General features: G+C 37.8%; 1 protein-coding gene across 1 annotated transcript in view; it reads left to right on the plus strand.

The window, feature by feature from the left end:
• Positions 1-26,916, plus strand: part of EXOC4 (exocyst complex component 4) — a gene marked incomplete at both ends in the record, with an annotated part of 858,131 nt that overhangs the window by 37,004 nt on the left and 794,211 nt on the right. Inside the window, one exon of the mRNA XM_080701126.1 lies at positions 5,744-5,938. Within this exon, the coding sequence (XP_080557252.1) occupies positions 5,744-5,938 (195 nt within the window). The remainder of the gene's footprint in view (positions 1-5,743; positions 5,939-26,916) is intronic.

Raw genomic sequence — 26,916 nt, forward strand, 5'->3', positions numbered from 1 at the left:
TAAGCTGTTTGCACTTTTTTTGGTGTGCTTTAGTGTAGATAATATGCACATTTAGAGGTTATCCCTCTTTGTTTTTACGAAAGCCAAATACACTAGTTTTTTTTATTTCTTAAAGGTTATAGCCTTCCAGCATTTCCCCTGTACTTGTATCTGTCAGCCTCTCTTGAATATATCTCTGCTGTTTCCCCAAAGCTAGAGCATTGTTATTTAAAAGCCTCACTCATTTTTGCCCCTCTTTATTTTTCCCAAGGCTGTGTTGCAAAACTTCCTACTCCTCTGCCATCTGTATCAGCTATCATTTCTATTCTCAATGGCCTCTTGGGCCCTGCTTTTTCAATTTTATTTTTTTTCTAATAGTCTCTCATTAGAGTGACTTGTAGCTCTTGTATATTGAAACTGAGATTCTTGGTATTGCCCAACAGGCCACTGGGAGGAAAGGTGAAGTTAGTAACGTGAGGAAGCAAAAGAGACTTGTCTCCATTGGATGTGACAGTCTGAACAACTCGACTTTTCATCCATTTAAAAAGAGAGTAATGCGATTTTTCAATTAATGGGATCTTTGATTCTTAATTATCCTTAAATTAAGTAGAACTGAATGAGAATACTATCATCACATTTGTAAAAGTAAGAACAGGAATTTGAGGGATAAATGTTTTTGTGCAGGTGGTATTTTTTTCACATTTGAATATTGTTATTCATTGATGGACAATGTCTTGTTCCCTCTGCTCATTAAAAAAAAAGCTTTGCTTTTACTCTTTAAATTGACAAATAAAAATTATATAGCCTTAAGGTATACAACATGATGTTTTGAAATATATATCTATATCTATATCTATATCTATATATATATATATTGTTGAATGGCTCAACTAAGATAATTAATATATTTATTGCCACATACTAGTTCATTGTTGGAAGAATACTTAACTATTTTTTTTAGCATTTTTTCTTTTAAAAATCAATAATCAATCAATCAATCCATTCATTTATTCATTGAGGTGTTCAGAATCAAACCCAGGGCCTTGCACGTGCTAGGCAAGAGGGCTCTACCACCGAGCTGTACCTCCAGTCTTAAAAATTTTGAAGTGTACAATACAGTGTTATCAAGTATGGTTTATATGTCATACCGTGGAGCTTTTGAATGTATTTCTCTTATCTAACTGAAATGTTGTATCTTGCATCTCTCCTATCCTGCCCTCTGGTAGCTATCACTTTTCTCCTCTCCTATGACTCTGATTTTCCATGAAGGTGATATAATATGGTATATGTCTGTTATTACTGTTTCTATGTTATTTCACTCAGCATAATATCTTAGCGGTTCATTCATGTTGTCACAAATTACATAATTTCCTTTTTTTTTTTTTGTGGTCCTGGGGATGGAACCCAGGGGCCTCTACCTCCAGGCTACACCCCTGACCTATTTTGCATATTATTATTTTTTATTTTGAAACAGGGTCTCACTAAGTTGCTGAGAGCCTCACTACGTAGCAGAGGCTGGCTTCAAACCTGTGCGATCCTCCTGTCTCAGCCTCCCAAGCACGGGGATTACAAGCGTGCACCACCACACCCGACTTAGGATTTCCTTTTTTTGGTGGCTGAATTGTATTCCATTGTGCTTATTTACTTCATTTTCTTTATCCATTTATCCATCAGTGGACACTTTGGTTGATTCTCTATCTTGGCTGTTGTTAATAATGCTAACCATGGTTTGGCGACATGGGAGTACCGATTTCTCTTTGACATACTTATTTCATTTCCTTTGGATGTTCAGATGCTTCTTTATTTATGGGGATTTTATCCTGATAAACCTGCGGCAGATTGTCAATATCGTAAGTCAAACATACATTTGATAAGTACAACCCCTGAGCATCCTGGCTGAGTAGCACAGTACATTGTGAAGAGCCAGCTGTTTGCCCTTGTGATGGTGGCTCAGTAGGAGCTGCGGCTTGCTGTTGCTCCCAGCCATCACCAGCGTATGATAAATAGTGTTTCTGGATTGGTAAATGATCAAAATTCAAAGCACAGCTTCTACTCAGTGTGTATTGCCTTCACACTGCTGTGATGTTGAGCCGTCCTACGTTTGGGACTGGCTGTAGAGTAGTTCTCTTTTAACTTTTTGAGGAACTTTTCTTTCCATAATGGCAGTATTCCCCATCTTTACTGAGGCGTAATTTTCATACAGTAGCATGCATGTCTTTTGAGAACACAGTTCAGTGAATTTGGTGACTGTGTTCTTGAATGTGTTACCATCACTCCAGAGTGTTCTCTCCTGTCTCATTACAGTTATTTCTCTCCCACATCCTACTCCAAGCAACTTCTGATTTGAATTGTCACTGTAGATTAGTTTTGCCTGTTCTAGAGCTTTATACGATATATTCTCTTTTGCTGATCATTGTGTGTGTGTGTGTGTGTGTGTGTGTGTGTGTATGTGTGTGTGTAGTAATGGGGGTTGAAACCAGAGGCATTCTATTTCTGAGCTGTATCCCAGCCTTATTTTATTATTTTGTTTAGAAACAGGGTCTCGCTAGATTGCCAAGTCTTGATAAGTCCTAAGGCTGGCCGAGAACCTTCAGTCTTCCCGTCTCAGCCTCCCAAGTACTGAGATTACAGACCTGTGCCACCACGCCAGGCACATCATGGTATTTTTGAGATTCCTTATGTTTCCTCTTTTTTGTTGTTGACCAACCCCATCCCCCAAGTTTTAAAGTAGCATTTTTTTTTTTATAACTGTGGTTTTCTAATCGAAAAGCTGAAGCCTCAGGGCAATTTAGTAATAGAGGTTCTCATAGCTTCTTATGTCTGCAGCTTTGTTACCCCAGTTTAGGGAATATTTTTGGCGATGTTCATTTTCTACACAGTCTGGTGCTTATGTTTTTTTTCTCCACAAATTCTACCTTGCTTTCACTTTTCTTTCCACGTAGTGTGAAGTGAGCCGATTAGGTTGTGTATATTCTAGCGTGAAATGCCATAATGGTCTTTTCCTAATCAGACGTGAGTTTGCCAAGCTCCATCCACACTTTGTAAGTTTATTCCCCACTCTTGATCAGGAGCCTAGTTGGGTGTTGTATGACATACATTTTATTTTTAACAGTTTCCATGGTAATCATTACACATAGAGGAAAAAAACCCCCGAGAATTAGACAACCAAGGTGATATGAGCAGAAGATCAGAAACCACATTTTAAATGATTTTAACAAAGATTTAAAGTGGAATGGGTTTAGCAGCTGAAGTTCTTAACCCAGAGCTCAAGAATTCCACTTGGATCTTGCCCTCAGAGATCTATTTCAAAGTCAAACTACACATGGATAGAAGCGAGGATTCCCCTACTTCATCCAACACATTCCCAGTTCCAGCTCTTCAGAGGCAATGCTTATTATACTTGTAATCCCCTTCCCCAGGTGTTTCTGTTTCTCATAATATGCTTACACTATTGTTTCATGAGCTTTCTCTTTTAGACAGTGTGTGCTGCCTGTGGCCGGCTGTGGACAACCAGGATTCAGTCCCCTTCCCACTCTTCACCCTACCCTGCCATATCCTCCTCCTTCGTCATCTCTAAATAGAGTTCTTACACACTAGTTAAATAATCAGTGCTCACCTTATTATAACTGTGAGTATTTGCATCTCAGCCATATAGTATGTTTAGGTCTTTCTCCTGTGTAGTTTTGTTGTTACTGTTTTTCCTGGATTTCATGATAAATTGTCCTGTGACCTGTCTTCTGTACTGGATTCTCCTTTTCTTAGGTCCCGTGTTTCTTCTTTTTTGATTTTCTCTTGTGTTGATGGAGCACATTGTTCAGACTTTGCTGAGATATACTGCATATAATATTTGATTATTGAGAGCTGAAAATGTTTTTATTTTTTCCTCATACTTGATTGATAGCTTTTCTGGGAAATAATTGTCTCAGATTTTTGGAGTTAAATATACTTTTGTCTTGTAGTTTTTAGTATTGCTATTGAGAAAAATCTGATGCCTTTCTGATTCCCAAGCCTTTGTACATAGGTATTGTAGTACAGGCAACTCTGTAAGATTTTCCAAGGCATCTATGCCCCACCCCAAATTAACAATCATTATACTGTGTTTATCTCACAGCATCATAAAGTCCTCTTATTCAAAACTTTATTTTTTTAAATGGGAAAATTTCATCGAAGTATAGTTTAGGTATTATCTTGAGGTTATAGAAATGAATTAGGTACTTACTCAAGAAACCTTTTTTTTTTTGGTGGTACTGGGTTTCCTGGAAACCCTCTGGGCTACACTCTCAGACCTATTTTTATATTTTTTATTTGGAAACAGGGTCTCTTAAGCCAGTGAGGCTGGCTTCGAACCTGTGTGATCCTCCTGTCTCCGCCTCCCAAGCACGGGGATTACAAGCGTGCGCCACCACGCCCAGCTCAAGAAACCTTTTAATCTTAGCATTCTGTCTCCATATTTTCCATGCTTACCGGAAAAATGTTGAACTTTAGTTCAGTGTGTATGTACACTACCACATAGAAGATGAATACGTATTTTCAGTTGTTTTAAACATAGTAGAAGCCGGGCATGGTGTCACAGGCCTATAATCCCAGTACTTACGAGGCTGAAACAGAAGTATTAAAGACTGAAGGCTAATTTCAGCAACTTAGGGAGACCCTGTTTTAAAATGAAAAGTAATAAGGAGTGGAGATGTGGGTTGGAGGTAGAACATCATTGGGTTCAATCCCTGGTATGAGAAAAAAACCAAAGCAAGCAAATAAACCCCACTAACACCCCCCCCCCAAAAAAAAAAAAAAACAAAACCCCAAACCAACCATGGTAGACTTTCTAGGGTGATGGAAATGCCCCGTATATCAATGAAGGTTTGGATTCCATATGCATTACCAGAACTCATTACATGGTAAATTTGAGATATTTCCATACATTCATGTTACCTCAAACAAAAAACAAAGCCATAGAGACATATTAAACTCAAATTTAAATAAAAAGTGTATTAGGGCTGCCAAGAGTTCACGAAAGCACTTCTGTGATTTGTCAGAGGTCACGGTTCTTTTTATATTTCCATGTCATAACAGCCGATAATTCTTAATCAGGGTAGACAGTAAAAACTTACTCTTTAACATGTGCATTGTGGCTCCTTCCCCATTCCTCTCCTCAGCCTGTCATTGTTATGTTGCGCCTCTGATGGTCACTGCACTGTGGGATTGTCTTATTTAATACCTAATGTTCAGATATAAGGCAAAACATCTTTGGTGCGTCCTTTTTAATTCTATCTCTGGATGTGCTTACTCTTTTTTGGGAAACGGGTTATTTTAATTGGAGTCAGTCGAGAAGAGCACTCGGATCCTTGCTTATATACTTTAGCTGGAGTTCTAGTGCGAGAATTTGGACCAAGGGACCTGTTAGCTGAACAGGACATCTGCAAGGGGCTTGGAGAAGAACTGAGAGCACTGGACTCTGGCATTGATCATTTCCCTTCTGGACACATTTTTATGTGTTACTTATTTTTTCAGAGTGCTTTATATGCATAGTACTTATTTCTAGATTCACTCCAAGGTATGTAAGTAGTAGTTTTCTCATTTCATGGGAGAGAAAATACAGACACGGAGAGGTAGAGATGTTCCCGAGTGAGTCAGGGTGAGCCGGGATTAGAATTCTGCAGGCAGAACAACCGAGGGGAAGAAGTGGGAGTGGGAAAGGAGAACTCTTAGGAGTTTATGCTGGCAAGACTTTGGACTGACCCAAGACGGAATCTATTTTTTATTGTAGGTAAAAGAAAATCTGCTTTCATGCAAGATGCTGTTGCATTGTAAACGGGATGAACTACGAAAACTGTGGATCGAAGGGATTGAACACAAGCATGTCCTGAACCTACTGGATGAAATTGAGAACATCAAGCAAGTGCCTCAGAAGCTGGAGCAGTGCATGGCCAGCAAGCACTATCTCAGTGCCACCGACATGCTGGTAAGAGGAGGCCCATGTGCCCAGATGAAAAAGCACTCTTTTCTTCTCTAATGCTTGTAGCACATTACAAACTGCCCATTTGGGATTCCTGAGCCCTTACAGGTGAAGTCTGGCTGGTTCTTCCTAATTTCGTTGCTTACAATGGTAGAAGATAGCCAGGCGTGGTGGTGCATGCCCCTAATCCCAGTATTTGGGAGGCTGAGACAGGAGGATTCCAGGTTTGAGGGCATCTTAAGCAATATAGTAAGACTCATAGGGCTGAGAGTATAGCTTGGAGGTAAAATGGCCCTGAGTTCAATCCCCAGTAAACACACACACACACACACACACACACACACACACACACACTGAAAAAATAAGAAAGGTAGATTATTACTAATGTATTGTCTACCTTTGAAACAATCGTGAGAAATATAAGAGAAAGAAACCAGTACTCAGATCATATTGGAATGGCAATGAGAGGTATTTTTTGGCTTTATTTTAGAGGAAGACAGTGAATCCCATTTTAATCACTAAAACCTACATGACACAGAACTTTTAAAGATTTATTTATAGCCGGGCATGGTGGCGCACGCTTTTAATCCCCGCGCTTGGGAGACAGAGACAGGAGGATCGCGCAGGTTCGAAGCCAGCCACGCACGCTAGCAGAGGAGACCCTGTTTCCAAATAAAAATGTAAAAATAGGTCTGGGAGTGTAGCCCAGAGGTAGAAAGGCTTCCAGGAACCCCAGTACCACCAAAAACAAACAAACAAAAAATAGTTAAAGATTTATTTATAAACTTGTTCCAAAAATTCTTTGAAGGAATTTTTACATAGAGCTTTCATTTATTTCCCTTTCAAGTGAGAAGAATGAAAGTAATTTTTCTGAGACAAATCCTAAAAGTAAGCTTGGTAAGCAGGAGCTCTCAACAGCCTCGCTTTTCTTAGTTCACAAAGTTCTGTTAATTTTTTTGGCATGAATGGAAGTCCTGAGGAGGTTGCAGTTGACGATGAGTGTCAAGAACAGGCATAAAAATACAGCTTTTACTTCTTAATAATCCTAACTTTCAGTAGTGAGATCCTACTTAAAATAAAAAAATTAAATTAAATTAAAAGAAAAAGACTGAGGGTATAGCTTGGTGGTAGAATGCCCGTGGGTTCATGCCCCAGTACCACGATAAAGGAAAACAAACAAACAAACAAACAAACAAAAAAACAAATTTTATATCTCTGTGCCCACTCTATACATGTTCATGGGTACTTTTTTTTTTTTATAATTCAAAATTGGCTGAGGAATACAGAGGCTCTCAGCAGCAGCAGATGGACTACATTTGAATCGTTTTTTTTCCCCCACAAAAGGTTAAAGACCCTTTATCTTTGTTTTACTAAATTAGATTGATTGTAACACCAGGAAAACACTGTGGGAGAGGCGGAAGGATTGGCTAGGACACAGGCTAAATGCTCTAGATGGTTGCAATTCATTCAGACTTACAAGAAGGATTTTGCTAAACGTCTTTCATAAGAAGTTTTTTAAGGAAACTTTCTCACCAAAGGGTGACAAGTGCCAGGCTCTTCTATCATATGTCAAAACCTGGTTATGAATGGACTGACCGGTTCATTTCCAAAGGGGAAGGAGGTTAATAATGATTTCATCTTGGGAGTGGCAAAAGAATTGATTACTTCCAGCATCTAATTCAAGGTGACATCTTACTTAATAATGGCAATCGGTTGTCCAGCTGAATACCATTAGTGTTCAGCTTCAGCTTTAGTGTTGGTTTATGCATATTTTTGCTAAATTATTCCAATTTTTCAATCAGAACATATATATATACATATATATATGTATATATATATATACACACATATGTATTTGTGAAACATGTCTATTAGAATTATGAGTTTTTAGAATGAGCCTGGTTTTATGCACATACCATATATCAAAATAGGTGTTAGAATTTATTTCTGGTTTAATTATGTTTATTTTAGGGTTTCAGTTTTTTTTTTTATGGTCTTATTATTTAAAGGCTAGTTTCTTTACCTAAGAGCAAACCAGTAATGAATACTGTTTCTCCACCTTTTTTGACTTATTTTTCTTTAAGACTCCATTATAGAATTTAATTAAATGATTGGTTGCCAGTTATAGAAATTCAATTCTAGCCCTCTGTGTTAGCCAGCTTTTTATTATTATAGAAAATACCTTAGATAAATCAAGTTATAAGGAGGAAAAGCTTCATTTTAGCCCACGGTTTCAGAGGTCTCGATCCATGGCTCGCTGATTCCATTACCTTTGGGCCTGGGGCGAGGCAGTATCCCATTCAAGGACATGCCCCCAATCATCTAACTTCTTTCCCCTAAGGGCCCTGTCCTGAAGGTTCCACCACCTCCCAATAGCACCACAGGTTGGAGGCTAGCCTTCCACACATGGGTCTTTTGGGGACAGTCAAGATCCAAACTGCAGTACCAGCTTAGGCTAAATGAGTGATGTGTGCATGTGTATGCCTTGACCATCTTGTACACCATTAAGATGTCTGACTATAATGCAGCAATAAAAAAAGAATAAAATAAAGAAAAGAAGTATTTGCTGAGTATGGTAGTGCATGTTTGTAATCCTAGTACTTGGAAGGCTGAGACAGGAGGATCCCAGGCTCATTGCCAGCCTCAGCATCTTAGTGGGGCCCTCTGCAAATTAGTGAGTCTTTGTTTCAAAATAAAGAATAAAATAGGGCCAGGGGTGTAGCTCAGAGGTAGAATGCGCCTGGGTTCATCCCCAGTACCACAGAACGAAAGGAAACAAAATGAAACGAAATGACAGGAACACAAAACAACTTCTTAACTCATGTATGCAGCCTGCTAAGGAGACAGGAGTGGACTGGAGTGCACGGTACTTCCTATCAGCATCCTCTTCATCGCTTTACCATAGACGGTCTCCCCTGTGTGAAGAAGGGGTTGGGTGCTCAGGGGGAAGAGGTATAAATTGTAGTCTATATCTGTTCAGCTTAGCAGAAGAATTTAACCCTTTTTTTCCTAGTTAAAGAATCTGGGGCTAAATTGTAGATGATAGCTTTACCGAAGAAAATAATCTTTTTTTTTTTTTCCTATTTAGAATGTCAAGACCAAGATTGAGCCAGCTTGAGTACTCTATGACGATCAGTTCTACCCGAAATCACGTGTTTGGGGTGGTGGGTAATGGGATGGGAGGAATAATAGTTGCCTCAACAGGTGGATGTACAAGATGCGTCTCTGAGATGTTTTGTTTCTTTCTTTTCCTTCCTTATTTGTAGTGGCTACACATTCTCAATACTGATCCTTTGCTAGGTGGATTACAGGTATCTTCTCCCAGTTGGTAATTTATCTCTTTACTTTGTAAAATGCCGTTTATTATAAAATATCTCACTTTAATGCAGTAAGATTTCTTCATCTTGTTTATTTTTATGTCGTTTTGTTTTAAGAATTTCTTTTTCATCTGAATGTCTTAAAGAGAATCTCCTGTCTTTGTCTTTAATCCTTCAAAAGTCTGTTTTTATATATGGTATGAATTAGGGATCTAATTTTATCTTTCTTCTTTATAGCCAGTTGACTTAGAATGTTTCTTGGAGTCTTTTTTTCTCCTGATTTATAATGTGTGTCGTTATATAAGTTTTCATATATCCATCGGTCTGTCTCCAGCTTCTGTATTTTGTTCATTTGATCTTTTCTGTACTTGTGTTCAAGCCAAGTTGCTTTGATTACTATAGCTTTTTTTCTTATACTAAATCTTGATAGAAGGTAGAAACATTTTCTTTTTTTTTTTAATGGTACTGGGGACTGAACCCAGGGACATTCCATCTTTTAACTTTTCTTTTAAAACAGGGTCTCGCTAAGTTGCTCAGAGTCTCATAATTCATCTTGAACCTGGGATCCTCCTGTCATCCTCCCAAGTACTGGGAGTAGAAGCTTGCATCACGTCTGACTTCTATCCCTCATCTTGATATTTAAAGTCATCTGTGCTATTTTTAGTGTTTCAGTCTTCCAAAGCAATTGTAATATCAGGTTGCCAAAGTCCACAAAAGATACCATAGAATCTTCATTGAATTGAAGAGAATTTCTATGTTAGCAATATTGAGTTTTCTTATCAGTGAATAGGATATTCCTCTCATTTATTGAAGTCTTTAGTTATGTCCTTTAGTAATGCTTAGCTATGTATTTTTAATACGTATTACATATATTTTATTGAATTTAACTTGGGTATCATATATTTTTTATGGCCTTTAAAAATAGGACTTTATTTATTTATTTAATTATTTATTTATTTTGTGGTGCTAGGGATTGAATCCAGGGATATTCTACTTCTGAGGTACACCCTTAGCCCATTTTATTTTTTATTTTCAAACAGGGTCTCACTAAGTTATGCAGAACCTCACTAAATTGCTGAATCTGGCAGTGAATCTACAATCCCCCTGTCTCAGCCTCCCAAGTAGTGAGATTACAAGTGTGTACTATCATACCTGGCTTCTTTCCTTTTATAATGATAAGGGTCTCTTGTTTTTAACCGTTATTATTTTGTAATATATAAGTGAACAACAGTTATAACATAGCTAATTTGTATTGAGCTAATTTGTATGTGTTGGTCCCAATTTAAGTATATTTGTCAACCCTAAGAGAGGTAGGGTTCTGATATCATTGCCATTTCATAGATGTAGTAGTTGGTTTACACGATCTGGGGAATTGACACGTTCCAAATAAGCGATGATTTGTATATAAAAACAATACCAACAGTTGCAGGGAGGGTGGATTTAAAGCGTGTCTAAAAGATCGGAAACATTCTTCAACCTGGTCTCTAGTATATGAGAGTGGAGTATAAAGTTTATAATTGCCCTTTGCTTCACACACACAAAAAATCACATTTTCTTTCCCCATGGTTATGTGCTATTAGAAGTAAACTCTACTTAAAGAAACTCAAGGGTCCAAATGGAAATCGGTGCTAAAAGAGATCAGAAGGAAGGAATGACGGAACAATCTTTCGAAAGCTCCCAATTTTCTTGGATTTGTTCGTCAGAGATTTTGCAATTTCATTTGAAGGCAGGCGCGGATGCAGATATGGTGCATTTTGATCCCTACTCGGTATAGGTTAGTAGATCCAGAGTGAATGGATCAGTGGTGACTCCTGGCTCTTGCCAGCTCCTGCTGTCCCTGCTTCCCCATCAGCCCGGCCTGGTAGCTATAGGCTTGGCTTCTAGGTGGGATATTTATTTCTCCTGCTGATAACCTGAGGATTGCATAAAATAATTAAATTGTCATGACGGAATGTCTGCAAATAGGCCTGGCCTTTTGTTTCCTTCTTCAAGGTAAACAGCTGCTGTTTGGCTTATGAAAGGCTGAAAGTGATCCAACAAGGAGCCCGTATCCGTCACATTGAAATCAGAGACTTGATTAATCTTGTAGCCTGTAGGTTGGTGATATGTACGGCTTAAATTAGACCTTTGCAGCCATTGTACTGGGTTGATGCAAGCACATTAATGACATAATTTCTGGTTGCTGCAGCGCACTTCTGCAGTCTGTCTTTTGTATTCCACTCACATTAATTGAAGTAATTTTGCCAGTGAAGCGTGTTTCAAACCTCTGCATTTAAATTGAAATTTTAATTCCCTTATTGTCTTGAAAAGACGGCTGAAGATGCCTTGTTACAGGTTTCATTATCACTCAAAACACTCCAGTTGCTGGTTCTAATGTACAATGACTGATTAATTCTGGGAAGAATTATTAATAGAAGAATAGCAGCTTCTTCCCAGTGGTATGAGCTCACCAGGAAGGTATTTTGTGATAGTTAATATTTTTATAAAGTTTTTTTTCCAAGGAAAATTTGTGTGTAGAAGTCTGCATCCTACTAAAATTGCACAGAGAGCTTTGAAAGCCACTTACACAAGTTCTGATTTATCAGCCCATAGAAGTCAATTCATAATTGCATTCAATCAGTGGAAACCAAGCCAGTATGAGTAGTTTCGAAGCACTTTAGCTGACAGTCACAAGACTTGTGACTAAAATAATTTTGTCGTTTCTAAGCCTTCCTGAGATTATAGAGATTTTGAATGTCTTTTAATCATTTTGTCTTTATTTATATGCCTTTAAAAAAGAATCTGTAGCTGTATAGGCAGATAAAGGATTCTTACCATAATTATAATGGTAAACGTGTTTATGTAGCTGCCTTCTTCCCAGATGATCCCGAAGTGCTCTCACGAGAGATTGGGGTGGTAGAATTATTTCACTTACATTGTGAAGGTATGGCCATATCTGGGATAAAGAGAGTAAGGCAGGTATTTAATTGAATAGTTTTTTTTTAGAATCCTGTAATAAAAATAAGCACATTTGTAGCATAACTCAACCTTCGTGATCCTCAGCGCTTGCTGGGTAATGTTGAGGGTTGTGAATGTCAGCATTGGTCTTGGTTTGGGTTAGGAGTACCTATGCTTGACTCCCAGCTTTGACTTAGTAGCTGGATGATTTGTGGCCCTTGGGGCTAATCATTTATTCTTTTGTGTGTGTGTGTGTGTGTGTGGTACCGGGGATGGAACTCAGGGGTGTTCTACCTCCGAGCTACACTCCCAGCCCTATTTTGTATTCTTTATTTTGAAATAGGGTCTCACTTTGTTGCAAAGGGCCTCACTAAGTAATTGAGGCTGTCTGTGAACTGTGATCCTCCTGTCTCTGCCTCCTGAATGCTGGGAATACAAGCGTGCGCCACCATGCCTGGCTCCATTTATCTTTGCTGAAAGCTGGAGTTAAGAGTACTACATGCTACCAAAGGATTTTGAAATGATTAAATGAGATGTTAAACCATGTACGTATTCCTAAGATGTGTAGTAAGTTCTTCAGATGTTATTTATAATTATTTGGTTGTTTTTATTGGTACTTTAAGAAAGGAGATGGCAGTTACTCTCATGTATAATCTCAAAACTGGTCTTGAGGTGGATGCAAATTGAGGTAGTAAAAGAGTTGGAATAGGACTAGGCTAAGAATTTTTTATATTTTATTTTATTGCCGAACATTGACATTAACTCAATGCAAGATTAGCCCACTTATTATTATTGTTGTCATTTTAGCTGTACATATTTATGGGGCACAGTGTGATAATTTGATACATGTATACAGTGTACTGATCAAATCAGAATAATTAACACTTCTCCCTCACACTTTGTGTTTGCAGCTTTTGAGCTCTTCTGGTTATTCATAAATATATATAATAGGTTATTGTGAACTTTAGGCATCCCACTGTGCTAGAGAACCATTTAACTGTATCCTTTTACCATTGTCCAAGTTTCCTCTCTCTCAGTTTCTATTCTGTAGCAATCAGTATTGTGTATTCAGAACCACTTTTGGCATCCACAAATGAGAGAAAGCACGTGACGTTTGACTTTCTGTGTCTGACTTATTCTACTTAACATAATGACCATCCCTTTGGCTGAAAATATCATTCTTATTTACGGTTCAATAAAACAGGTCTTATTCCTTCTAGCTAATGATATTTTGGTGCTATTATCTGACTCCCCCTCCCTCCCATCCTGTAGTAATCACTATTCTATAATGCGATTGACTTTAGATTCTACGTATGAGTGAGCGCATATGGTATTTGTCTTTCTGTGTCTGACTTATTTCACTTAACATAATGTTTGCCAGTTTTATTCATCTGTTGATGTGCCTCTAGTTTGAGTCCATATCTTAGCTCTTGTGAATAGCGCAGCGATGAATATGAGTAATCAGGTGTCTCTCTGATACACTGACATCATTTCCTTTGGATGTATACCCTGAAGTGGGATAGATCGCACAACACATCGATTTTGTTGTTGTCTTTAAGAGACTCACCTCACCAGGCCTGGCCTCCAGCTCCTGAACTTGAGTGGTCCTCCTGCCTTAGCCTACTGAGTACACTGCAGGCATGTGCCACCGCATCCAGCTTACTTTTAGTTTTTTTTTTTTTTTTAAGGAAACTTCATGCTGTTCTCCTTAGTGGCTACATGAATTTATGTTTCCACCAACAATCTACAAGAGTTCCCTTTTCCTTACATCCTTGCTGCATTTGTATGTAGTCTTTTTTTATACTAACTATTCTAACTGGGATGAGATAATAACTCATTGTAATTTTGACTTGCATTTCCTTAATGGCTAATTATAATGATTATTTTTTTATTTTTATTTTTTGGTGGTACTGGGGTTCCTGGAAGCCCTTCGACCTCCGGGCTACACTCCCAGACCTACTTTATATTTTTGAAACAGGGTCTCTTAAGCCAGCGTGACTGGCTTCGAACCTGCGCGATCCTCCTGTCTCCGCCTCCCAAGTGCGGGGATTACAAGTGTGCGCCACCACGCCTGACATAATGATTATTTTAAAATAAATTTAAGTGGCCATTTTTTATTACAGTACTAAGAGTGAACTCAGGGTCTTGAGTTCAGTGCTAGGCAAGCATTCTGCTACTGTGTTACACACCCAGCCCTTTAATTTTTTCTTTTGAGAAGTGGGGACTCATTAACCATTTGCCTACTTTTAAATGAGTTTATTTGCATTCTTGTTGCTGTTTGAGTTTCTTACATATTCGACATACTAACCCTTTACCAGATGCATAGTGTGCTATTTTCCCCCACTGCGCACATTATGTCTTGACTCTGTTGATTATTTCCTTCTATTTGCAGAAGCCTCTTAGTCTGATATAACTCCACTGGTCTTCATAGCCCCCCCTTGTGCTTTGGGGTCTTACTCTAAAAGTTGTTGCATATACTGATGTCTCAAAGTGTTTCCCCTTTGCTCTGCTAGTAGTTTCTCAGTCTCCGGTTTTACCCTGAGATCTTTGATCAATTTTGAGTTGATATTTCTAAAAGGTGGGAGATAGAAACCACGTTTCAGCCTTTCACATGGGATTGATTATCCAGAGTTCCCAGTATCCTTTATTAAAGTTGCTCTGTCTTCTCCAATGTATCTTTTTGGCGACTTTGTCTAGAATGAGTTGGCTGCAAACGCAAAGAGCTATTTTGGGGCACTCTATTCTGTGCCATTGGCCTGTGTATCTGATTTTAAGATATCTGATTTTAAGGCAGTATTATGCTAATTTGATAACTGTAGCTTTGTAGTATATTTTAAATCAAGTACTGTGATGCCAAAACACCTTTGTTCTTTTTGCCCAAGATTGTTTAGCTATTTGGGGTCTTTGCTTCCACATGAATTTTAGGATTTTTTTTTTTCTAGTTCTCTGACAAATGTCATTGGTATTTTGTTGGAGATTGTGTTGAACCTGTAAATTGCTTTTACACATTTACTGTGATTTATTTAACCACATTTGTTGGAATGAACATTGTAACAATATTAATTCTCCAGAGCACATACATGTGTGATTTCTTTATTTTTGTTTGTGTCTTCTTTAATTTCCTTCATTTTAGAGTCATTATTTTCATAGTAAAAGTCTTTCACTTTCTTGGATACATTTATTCCTAGCTGTTGTGAATTTTTTTGTAGCTGTTGTGAATGAGATTACTCTCATAATTTCTCAGCAAAGCGTTATTAATGTGTAAAATGCTACCAATTTTTGTATGTTGATTTAAATGAATCTGGCAACTGTATTCATTTGTCAATTCTAATATTCTCTTGGTAGAATCTATAGGTTTCTTATACATAGAATCATGCCATCTTCAAATAGGGCATTTGAATTCTTCCCTTTTCCAATGTATTCTTCTTGTTTCTTTTGTTGTCCTTTTGCTATGGTGAAGACTTCTAGTACTACATTAAAAAAGAGAGGTAATTCTCTGAATTCAACCCCTTTGGAAAGATACCCAGGAGTGGTATAGCTGGATCATATGGTGGATCTATTCCCACCTTTCTTAGGAATCTCCACACAGATCTCCATAGTGGCTGAACTAGTTTGCACTCCCACCAACAGTGTAAAAGAGTTCCTCTTTCCCCACATCCTCGCCAGCATTTGTTGTTGTTTGATTTCTTTATGCTTGCTACTCTGACTGGGGTTAGATGGAATCTCAGTGTAGTTTTGATTTGCATCTCCCTGATGGCCAGTGATGAAGAACATCTTTTCATGTATCTATTAGCTCTTTGTATCTCTTCTTTTGTGAAGTGTCTATTTAGTTCATTTGCCCATTTCTTGATTGGGTTATTTTTTTTTTTTTTTTGCTAGTGTAGAGTCTTTTGAGCTCTTTGTATACTCTGGATATTAGCCCCCTATCAGAATGGTGGCTGGTAAAGATCTTTTCCCATTCTGTAGGCTTCCTCTTTAGGTTATTGATAGTTTCCTTTGATGAGAAGAAACTTTTTAGTTTGATGTTATCCCACTTGTTTATTCTTGCTTTAATTTCCTGAGCTTTGGAAGTTTTGTTGAGAAAGTACTGCCTGTGCCAATATGTTGTAGTGTTGAACCTATGTTCTCCTCTACTAACTTCACAGTCTCAGTTCTAATTTCTAAGTCTTTGATCCATCTTGAGTTGATTCCTGTGTTAGGTGAGATATAGGGGTTTAGATTCATCTTTTTACAAATGGTTAGCCAGTTCTCCCAGCACCACTTGTTGAAAAGGCTGTCTTTTCTCCAGCGTATGTGTTTGGCCCCTTTGTCAAAGATTAATTGACTAAAAATGGGTTGAATTCAGAGAAATACAGCAACATATCCATACCTATGTTCATAGCAGCACAATTTGTAATAGCCAAAATATGGAACCAACCCAGATCACCATCAACAGATGAATGGATAGCAAAACTGTGGGAAATACACACAATGGAATTCTATTCAGCCATAAAGAAGAACAAAATTATATCATTTGCAAGAAGATGGAAAGCCCTGGAGAGCATCATGTTAAGTGAGATCAGCCAAGCACAGAAGGAGAAGATACACATGTTTCCTCTAATATGCCCCAACTAGAAAACACAAAGGATACCAGTGGGACTCCAGATATTAGAGGGGAAATACTAGCTAAGTTTTAATGGAAAGATAGGAGAGGAGAAAGGCAGATCTTGATTAATGAGGGTCTACACCTGAACATGTGTAAAATTATGAATAAGACATGGTTAACCTGGACAACCATTGGTGGGAGGGGGAAAGAGAAAACAGGGGTGGGGGGGGAGAGGGCACCAAATATAGTGTAAATGTATACTATTTATGTTCAATAAAAAAATTGTAAAAAAAAATTTTAGTTACATTAGGCACACACAAATTTCTAATAGTAGAATGTTTAATGCTATTATTTGTTCAATAAATCCTAAAATACACACACACACACACACACACACACACACACACACACACAAAAGAATTATCTGGCCCCAAATAGTAATAGTGCTGATATTGAGAAGCAGTAATATAGTCATGTATTCTTCTATAAAATAAAATGATAACCACACACACACACAAAAAAAAAGAGAGGTAAGAGTGGACATTTTTATCTTGTTCCAGATTTTGTTCGAAAAAGCTGAAAGTTTTTCTCCTTTCAGTATAATGTTAATTTTAATTTCTTATTGCCTTTATTTTGCTCAAGTATATTCCTTTTAATACCTATTTATTTTGGGGGTTTTTGTCATGATGGGATGTTGGATTTTTTTCAAATGCTTTTTCTGCATATATTGACATAATCACAATTTTTTCCTTTGTTTTGCTGTAGTGATCACATTTATTGGTTTGTATGTGTTTGTCCCTGGGATAAATCCCATTTGATCATAATGAATTATCTTCTTAATGTGCTGTTTGATTTGATTTGTTATTTTGGTGAGAATTGTTGCAATAGAAATATTGGGGTACAGTTTTATTGTGTTCTTGTCTGGTTTTGTGTTTAGGATAAAGCTGCTTTATAGAATGAGTGTGGATGAATTCCCTCCTCTTTCTCCTTCCCCTCCTCCTCCTCTTGTTTCCCTTTTTCTTCTTAGAATAGTTTGAGAAGAACTAGTTGCTTCCTTAAAAGTTGCGTATAATTCAGCAGTGAAACCACACAGCCATGGATTTTTCCCTGTTGGGACACTTCTTCCTGGTTCAGTCTCATTACTTGTTATTTGTCTGTTGAGATCTTTATGTCTTCACGGTAATATTTTGTTAAGTTGTATCTAGAAAGGTATCCATTTCTTTTAGGTTTTCCAATTTGTTGGTATATAGCTGATCCTTGTATTTCTATTATATCAGTTTTAATGATTCCTTTTTTATGTCTGTGTGAAACTCACTGGTGAAGTGAGTTTCTTGTAGACAGCATATCATTGGGTATTTATTTTTATCCATTAGCCAGCCTGTATCTTTTAATCAGGGAGTTTAGTCTATTTACATTCAAGGTTTTTATTGTTATTTAAGGGGGTTTATTTTCATATATATATATATATATATATATATATATATTTTTTTTTTTTTTTGTTTTTTTGTTTTTTTGTTTTTTTGTTTTGTGGTACTGGGGGTGGAACCCAGAGGCTTTCTACCTCCGGGCTATACTCCCAGACCTGTTTTATACTTTTTTATTTGGAAACAGGGTCTCACTAAGTTGCTGAGAGCCTCACTAAGTAGCTGAGGCTGGCTTGGAACCTGTGTGATCCTCCTGTCTCAGCCCCTCAAGCGCAGGGATTACAAGTGTGCACCACCGCCCGGCATCCTCTGTTTTGTTTGAGTCTCTTTTCCTTTCTGCTTCATTTTTGTAGTTTGGTGGTTTATTGTATTGATACTATTTGATTCTTTTGTATTTCCCTTTTGTGAGTCTTCTTGTCTAGTGGGTTTTATACTGTCATAAATTTTCATAATTTACATTATATTTCATACTTATATTTCTTTTGCTTCTAGATGTAAAGTTTTGCTAAGTATCCTTTGTAAGGCTATTTGGTTATGATAAATTCAATTTTTACTTCTCTTGAATTTTTTTCTTATTTTTTAAGGGTAGCTTTTCTACATATAGTATTCTTGGTTGGTTGTTATTATTATTTTTTTATTTTTTATTTTTTATTTTTTATTTTTTTTTAATTTTATTTTATTGGTGCACTGTATTCATACATCATAGTGGGATAAAAACTTTTGTAGACATACATGCACACATCACCCAGTCAGCCCCCACCCGATCCCCACCCCATTCTCTCCCCATCCCTCCTTCCCATGCTTGGCTTAGTGGTTGACATCTAGTATTATAGCAATTTATCCAAAATTAAAAATGATAATCTCACATAACAGTTTCATTTGCCTGATACCAAGCGTTTGATGATTTAAAGATAGCATTTCAATATTTCTTTTTGCTTTCTTTCTTACTAGAGCATATTTTTTTCTGTTTTTTTAGGTGAAACTATCATATATTTATATATTTATTTTTCAGAAAAAAAATCTATCTTAATATGGAATATGATTTCTAGATACCCAAAACGATCTTGAAAAAGAACAAAGCTAGCAGATATATATTTTCTGATTTCAAACTATATAAAGCTACAATAATTGAAACAGTGTAGTACTGTTCTAAAGGCAGATATATAGACCATTGGAGTTAAATACAAGCCTAGAGCTAAATTCTTCCCTATATTGTCAAATTATTTTTGACAAGGTTTCCACGAACATTTGGTGGTGGAAATAATAATCTTTTAACTAAATATTGTTGAAAAATAATAATTACATGGAAAAGAATAAAATTGGACCTTTACCTAATCCCATATACAAGTATTAACTCAAAATAGATAAAAGACCTAAATATAAATCTTAAGACTATAAACTTTTAGGAGAAAATCTGGGTCATAAAACCTCACAACATTGAAATTGGCAGTGATTTCTCGGATATGATTTCAATGGCACAAGCAACAGAAGAATATACAAACTCCCTAAAAAATAAAAGAAAATATTGTATATCCAAAGACAATGTAAACAGAGTTAAAAGTTACTAATAGAATTGGATAAAATATTTCCAAATGCTATATCTGAAGGTATATTAATATTCCAACTAGAAATCCTAAAAATTAACAACAATAAAGGCAAACAATACAACTTAGAGATAGGTAAAAGACTAACATAAATAATGAATCTCCACAGATAACCAATCTTAGTTGTCTGTTGGATGGAAACTCTTGTTTCTCTGGTTCTGGTGTGTGTTACCTATTTCTTCTTTGTAGTTAATCTCTTTGAGTATTTTCTCTAGCGCTGGTTTTGAAGACATAAATTCCTTCAGTTTCTGTTTGTCATGGAAGCTTCTTATTTCTCCATCTAATTTGATAGAAAGTTTTGCTGGGTAGAAAATTTTTGGCTGGAAGTTGTTTTCTTTCAGAGTTTGGAATATGTTACTCCAAGCCCTTCTGGCTCTCATGACTTGGTTTGGGAAGTCTGGAGTGATTCTAATTGGTTTGCCTCTGAATGTCACTTGGCCCTTTGTTTTTGTTGCCTTTAAGATTCTCTGCTTGGCTTCCACATTGGTCATTTTGACAATTATGTGGCGTGGGGATCCTCTTCTCCGATCCTGTCTAAAGGGAGTTCTATAAGTTTCCTGGATCTGTGTATCAACCTCTTGCTCTATATTTGGAAAATTTTCTGCTATTACTTCCTTGAAGAGATTGTTGATCCCTTTGGTATCACTTTCTTTTCCCTCCTCTATTCCAATTATTCTTAGGTTAGCTCTCTTAAGATGGGCCCATATTTCTTCAATGTCAGATTCCTGCTGTTGGATATTTTTTTCTAGATTAGAAACTATGCATTCATTTTTGGATTGCTCATCTTCTAAGAGCGAGATTCTATTCTCCATGTGGTCTAATCAGTTGTTTGTGCTTTGAATTGAGGCCTTTACTTCATTAATTGCATCCTTTATCTCTTTTTGGCTCTCTCTGAGTTCTTTTCGAAGCACCTCTATTATTTCTACAGTTATTTTCCTGATTTGATCTTCTAGAAATCTCTGATTTTCTGTTTTATCAGGTTCTGATGTTGTGGGGTTGTGCACATTCATTACTCCAGTGTTATTCCTCTTTCCCATGATTTCGGAGGTTTGTGCCTTCTCTGGGTTCTTCCCTTGGGTCACTATGGCTTCACTTAAGGTGCTCTGGATCTCGAGTCTGTATTATCTCAGACCCCACTACTCCTTTACTGGGTTGTATCACAGAGTCTCCGACCCAGGGAGTCGATAGAGGCTGCTTTAAACTATGGGGGGGTGCCAGGTTGCACGTTCTCCTATGGTGTGATATCTCTGCCACCACCACTCCCTCACTGGGTCAAGTCCCAGGAGGCCCAATACTGCGATTTCTCCTCTGTGGCCCGCAATTTGACTCACTGTTCTTGAGTACGCAGATGTAGCTGTACTGGACTCGGTGAATTCACTGCTGCTGCCGCCGCCGGTGGCAATATGGCGCCTCTGCCACGCCCTCGGCCATGAGGCTGGCGTATTTTTTCTTCTCTGGTTTTGATTTCCACTCTGAATCCCTGCAGCGTGTGCTGAGCTCAGCCACTGGGAGCTTTAAATGCTGTCTGTGCCGAAAGATCCCGCCTGGCTGTTCCGCAGCGGCTCACCTGGCTTGCTGTAGCCGTCTGTTGAGTTCGCCGCTGCCGCCGGCAGTATGGCGCTGCTGCCGCGTCCTCGGGCGCGTGTGTCTCCTCTGTGGCCCTGAGCTCTGTTCTCAGTCCGCTTTCTCTCTGGAGCCTGGTAGTTTTTTTTGTTTTTCTGGTGATGGTGTTTTCTGGCTATGAAAGGCGCTCTTTTTGTGGTAATGGAGATTGGTTGTTAGCGGGACTCTTAAGCCCCGCTTTTCTCGGTCGCCATCTTCCCGGAAGTCTATTATTTTTTTTAGAACTTAGAATATGTAATTCTGTTGTTAGTCTGCTGGGATTCCTTTAATTGTGACTTGCCTTTTTTTTTTTTTTAGTTTTAAAAATTCTCTTTGTCTTACTTTTGACGGTAATATCCCATGGTGTAGATCTTTTCTGTTTTTGTCTTTGGGCCTCCTATACATGGATGTTGACATTGGATTAGCTTTGAGCTACTCTTTTGCTGAATACATTTTCAATACCCTTTTTTCTTTGCCTTTATTTACTACAGAACTTCAATATTTGTTCATTTAATGGTTTTCTACAGGTCTTGGAGACTATCACAGTTTTGTTTATTTAGTGGTCTTGTAGGCTGTCTCCATTTTTTGTTTGCGGGGGGGTCTATATTTTAAAAGACCTGCTTTTCCACTTCACACATTCTTTTATTTGATCTAGTCTGTTTTTCAGACTTTCAACTGTTTTTTATTTGACTTACTATGTTCTTCATTTTCAATATTTTTGTTTCCTTTTCAAGGGTTTTATCTCTTTGTTGAATGCCTTACTCAAAGTTGAATTGTTTTCCTAATTTTGTTAAACTATATGTCTATAATTTTTTTATTTTGTGGTACTGGGAATGGAACCCAGGGGCATTCTACCTCCTAGCTATGCCCCTAGCCATATTTTATTATTTATTTTGAAACAGGCTCTCCTTAAGTTGCTGAGGCTGGCTTTGAGCTCGAGATCCTCCTGTCTCAGCCTCCCATGTACTGGGATTACAAGTGTGTGACACCATGCCTGGCTTATGTCTGTTTTTTTCTTAAATATTTTTTAGTTTCATTATAATTATTCTTCTGAAAACTTTTTTTTAATTGGTACAGTTAATAACAGTAATCGGTGAGTTTTATTGTGGTATATTGGTACATGCATATAATATTATTTAATCAATTTCACTCTCTAATAACTCCTCTTATCTATTTTGACAGGAGTGATATGGAATCTCAGCAAAGTTTTCCTTTGCATTTTAATGATGGTTAAATGTGTTGAACATTTTCTTTGCAATTGGTGGCTGTTTTTACTTTTTTATTTTTATGTGGAAAATATTGAAAATGGCATACATTCAGACTGCGCTTGGTGCCCCTCCCCCGCTTCTTGTCCCTCTCCCAACAATGAGTGTCCAGGTTGACCATGCTATATTCATACTTTTACACATATACAGATATAGCTCCTCCATTAATCAACCCCAGCCTTCTTCCTCTCCTATCCTTCCATTCTAGCTTTGCTGAGGTTTCTTCACACTCCCCCTGCCCCCATTATCTGGAGTCCCTCTGGTATTCTTAATACTCCCTAGTTTGGGCATATTAGAGAGAGAACATAGGTCCTTTCTCTTTCTATGCCTGGCTTATCTCACTTAACGTAATGTTCTCCACGTCTTTCCGTCTTCTTGCGAATGACATGATTTTCTTCTCTATAGCCAAGTAGAATTCCATTGTGTGTATTTCCCATAATTTCGCAATCCATTCATCTGTACTACGTTTGTACTTCTCTTACATTTGAGAAATGTCTGTTTAGTTCTTTTGCCCATTTCCTTGTTGGTCTATTTGCTTCTGTGGTGTTGAGTTTTTTCAGTTCTTTATATATTCTGGATATGAGTCCTTCATAGGAAGATTGGCTGACAAAGGTTTTCATCCTATATGTTCTTTGCTCTGTTGATTGTTTGCTTTGCAGAAGGTTCTTATTTTGATGCCACCTCATTTATTGATTCTTGCTATTGCTTTCTGAACTAAAAGAGTGTTGTTCAGAAAATAGTTGCCTAGTTGTTTCCCTTACTTATTCTTTTAATAGTTACAAGGTTTCTGGTTTTATACCCTTTCCTCTTTTTGGTACTAGGGATTGAACCCAGGGGCATTCTACCTCTGAGCTACACCCCCTGCCCCATTTTTTATTCTTTATTTTGAAACTCACTGAGTTGCAGAGGGCCTCACTAAGTAGCTGAGGCTGTCTGTGAACCGAGATCCTCCTGTCTCAGCCTCCCAGATGCTGGGATTATAAACATGAGCCACCACGCCGAGCTCAGTTCACTTTTGGACAGGGTGAAAGATGCACATGGATGCCTAGTTTTCCCAGCGCCATTTGTTGAAGAGGCTGTCTTTCTCCTAACATATATTTTGGCATCTTTGTTATATGTCAGCTGGCCGTAACTATGTAGATTTGTCTCTGTATCTTCTATTCCATTGGTGTATATGTCTGTTTTTATGCCAGAATTATGTTGTTTTTGTTCTGAAAGATTTGTAGTATAATTTGAAATCAGACGTTGGGGTGATGCTTCCAGCATTTCTTTATTGCTCAGTATCTACTCTTATGTAACTAAACATGTCAGACTACTGGACATTGAAATTAGGTACAAACCAGTTCTATACTGGAAAGTGCTTATTAAAAGTGTCAATTTTTTAGCAAGGTGTGGTGGTGTGCACCTGTAATCTCAGTTCTTCAGGAGGCTGAAGCAAGAGGATTCCAAGTTCAAGGTGAACCCAGGCAACATAGTGAGACCCACCTCAAAAACAAAAACAGAAGCTGGGCGTGGTGGCGCACGCTTGTAATCCCAGCTCTTGGGAGGCTGAGACAAGAGGATCCTGACTCCCGGACAGCCTCAGCTACTTAGTGAGGCTCTCAGCAACCTAGTGAGACCCTGTTTCCAAATAAAATATAAAATAGGTCTGGGAGTGTAGCCCGGGGGTAGGAAGCTTCTGGGTTTCACCTCCAGCACCTCCCCCCCAAAAAAAACCCAAAAAACAAAACAAAACAAAAACCAGAGTGTTGATTTTAGTGATAGTTGATGTAAGCTCTTCTTTCTGTTTGGGTAACAGGGCCAAAGGACCAGTTAAGGACCAGGTTATTCCTATTTGTGCTAGTAAAATGTGTCACTAGCAAATATGCTGAAATTATTTTCCTTTTCTTACAGGCAGGATAGGGGTGATAATGCATCCACTTTCGAGTGATCAGTGTAGAAGTAAGGAAAAAGAAAAGTAGGGCAAACATCCATCTCTGGCTGGAGACATTCCGAGGTCTCCTGGGCTTGCTTTTTTCTCACTACTCTGGGAATGGCGTTGCAGCGAGAACTCTATGGATTCCAGGGACTGGGACATCTAGGGACTTATCGGATTTAACCTGAAAATATTTCAACAACTGCTGGCATGTTCTAATATCTCTTATAGATTTCTCGACAATGTGATAAAAATATATCAGTGATTAATAATGGAATAGCCATTCCTAAAGCACATTTATTCTTAGTGTAGAATATCAGATTGAAAGACCAAGGTCAACATTCTGTAGTAAGAATTTATCAGGAAATGATCTGGCATATATTTTGATAGATGGATGGATGAGCTGGTGTTTACCATGTGACGAGGCCTTCGTTGGTCATTTCTGATGTTTAGTTATGTGTTTTCTAGGAAGGTGGCCATGACCTTGAAGGAGCTTACATGCTAGTAGGGAGAGACAGATGGTGAACAACTGATCAAAGTCTCATATGATAAAGACAATGGGGAAATATGCAGTAAGAAAGGTTAGAGATTGTGGGGCTTGGGGTAGTGCAGCCTCCTCTTTGGAAAGGGTGGTCGGGTGTAGTTGTATCTAACTGCATTTCAAACCCCTCCATTCTCTCAAACTCCTACATCTGATTTTTTTTTTCTCCAAAATTGAGTTAGTTAGGAGAAAGCTGAAAATAAGGTATTAAATAAATAACCCTGTTTTTTTGTGCCCCAAATCAATTGAGTAGACATGTGACGATTTTATTTTTTTTCTTACAGAATAGAAGTACAGAGCTTTGCTCTAAGTCCTCTTTATTTATATTTCTTTTTGAAGGCTGGAGTTTCTATAAACCAGACAGTTTGATAGCTACCTCGGTATTGTATTAGTTTTCTCTCTCTTTTATTTTGCTTTTTTTTTTTTAAATCTGCTATTCATTTGCCTCTTTTATTTTAAAGCCAATAGAAATTCCATTTTATTACACAAAACCTGATAAGGTTTAGCAGTTTTCATTCAGCTTGCCTGACTGTAGGGCAGTGATTCCTAAACTGCACATTACGGGATCTTTCACGAATTCTAAAGCTCAGGCCACATCCCAGGCTGATTAAATCAAAATCTCTGTGGGTGGCCTACTGCCTTCAATAATTTTTGACATTCTGTAGGTGATGCAATTCGCAGACAAATTTGGAAGTTGTGGTCTAGGGCATAGCTTGTGCTCTGGAATTGAGAAAAACTCACTGTCCGTTTTTAACGCCAGCTCTAAGTAGTTGGAAACACAATTTTTGTGTGAGACACCTATCGCATGGTGATATTCTCATTTATGGAGAAATACTGTTCCAAGGTGCTTTGCTGCCTTTCTTTGTTGAAGTTTTGATAGAACTGATGAATATTTGGCTTTTAGTCTCATTTCATGGCCTGATTTTTTCATCAACTAAGTTTAGTTTAATAGCTAAATGAGAGTATTTTCTAGGTTTGGGCTGACTTGGCACTCTTAGTAGATGTCGTCTTGATTTTTTGTGCGTCTCTGTTGTTGGTCCTCATCTGACTTATTGCAGGGTTCTACGACTCACCTGTACCTTGAGCAAAGAAATCGCTTTTTTTTCCCTCTGTTTCTTTAGTGTCCATATTGATGGAGAGGATATGCAGATTTTTGAATGGCCATTATTGAATGGTTCTTAAAATTAAAGTGTACCTTGAGCAAAGAAATCGCTTTTTTTTCTCTGTTTCTTTAGTGTCCATATTGATGGAGAGGATATGCAGATTTTGAATGACCATTATTGAATGGTCCTTAAAATTAAAGTGAAATAGCATATGGAAAGAATGCTTTGTAAAATATAAGACAGCATGCAAATTTAAAACTGTCCAGGTGTCATCGTCATCATCATTACCCAGTACCAGGTTAAAAAGAAAAGGCAAGAGTCTTGGTGTGTTTACCTTGAGCAGCATTTCCAGTCAGCCGTCAGTAATGTACGTATGTTGTTTACTCAGATAAACTACGTATGTATGCTTCCGCACTTGAGTCGGTAGGAGGAGTGATGTAGGTCAAGCATAATGCCCAAGTTGCATGCAGTTATCCAGAATATTTCTTATTTCAGCTTCATGTATGGACCTCCTAGAACAGGACTTTGACTGGTCAGTCTGTGGCCGGTTGGGAAGAGGTATCTGTGTAAATTGCGGCCTTGATAACTCACATCGTTGATGGGAGCATTCTGCCTCAACTCGACTGTGTCTGAGAAAGCTGATCAGTAGTTTAGATTGGATGGACAAGAAGAGGAGGAACTTGCTACAATA

This window comes from Muscardinus avellanarius (genome assembly GCF_963383645.1).
Source record: "Muscardinus avellanarius genome assembly, chromosome: 9".
NCBI lineage: Eukaryota > Metazoa > Chordata > Mammalia > Rodentia > Gliridae > Muscardinus > Muscardinus avellanarius.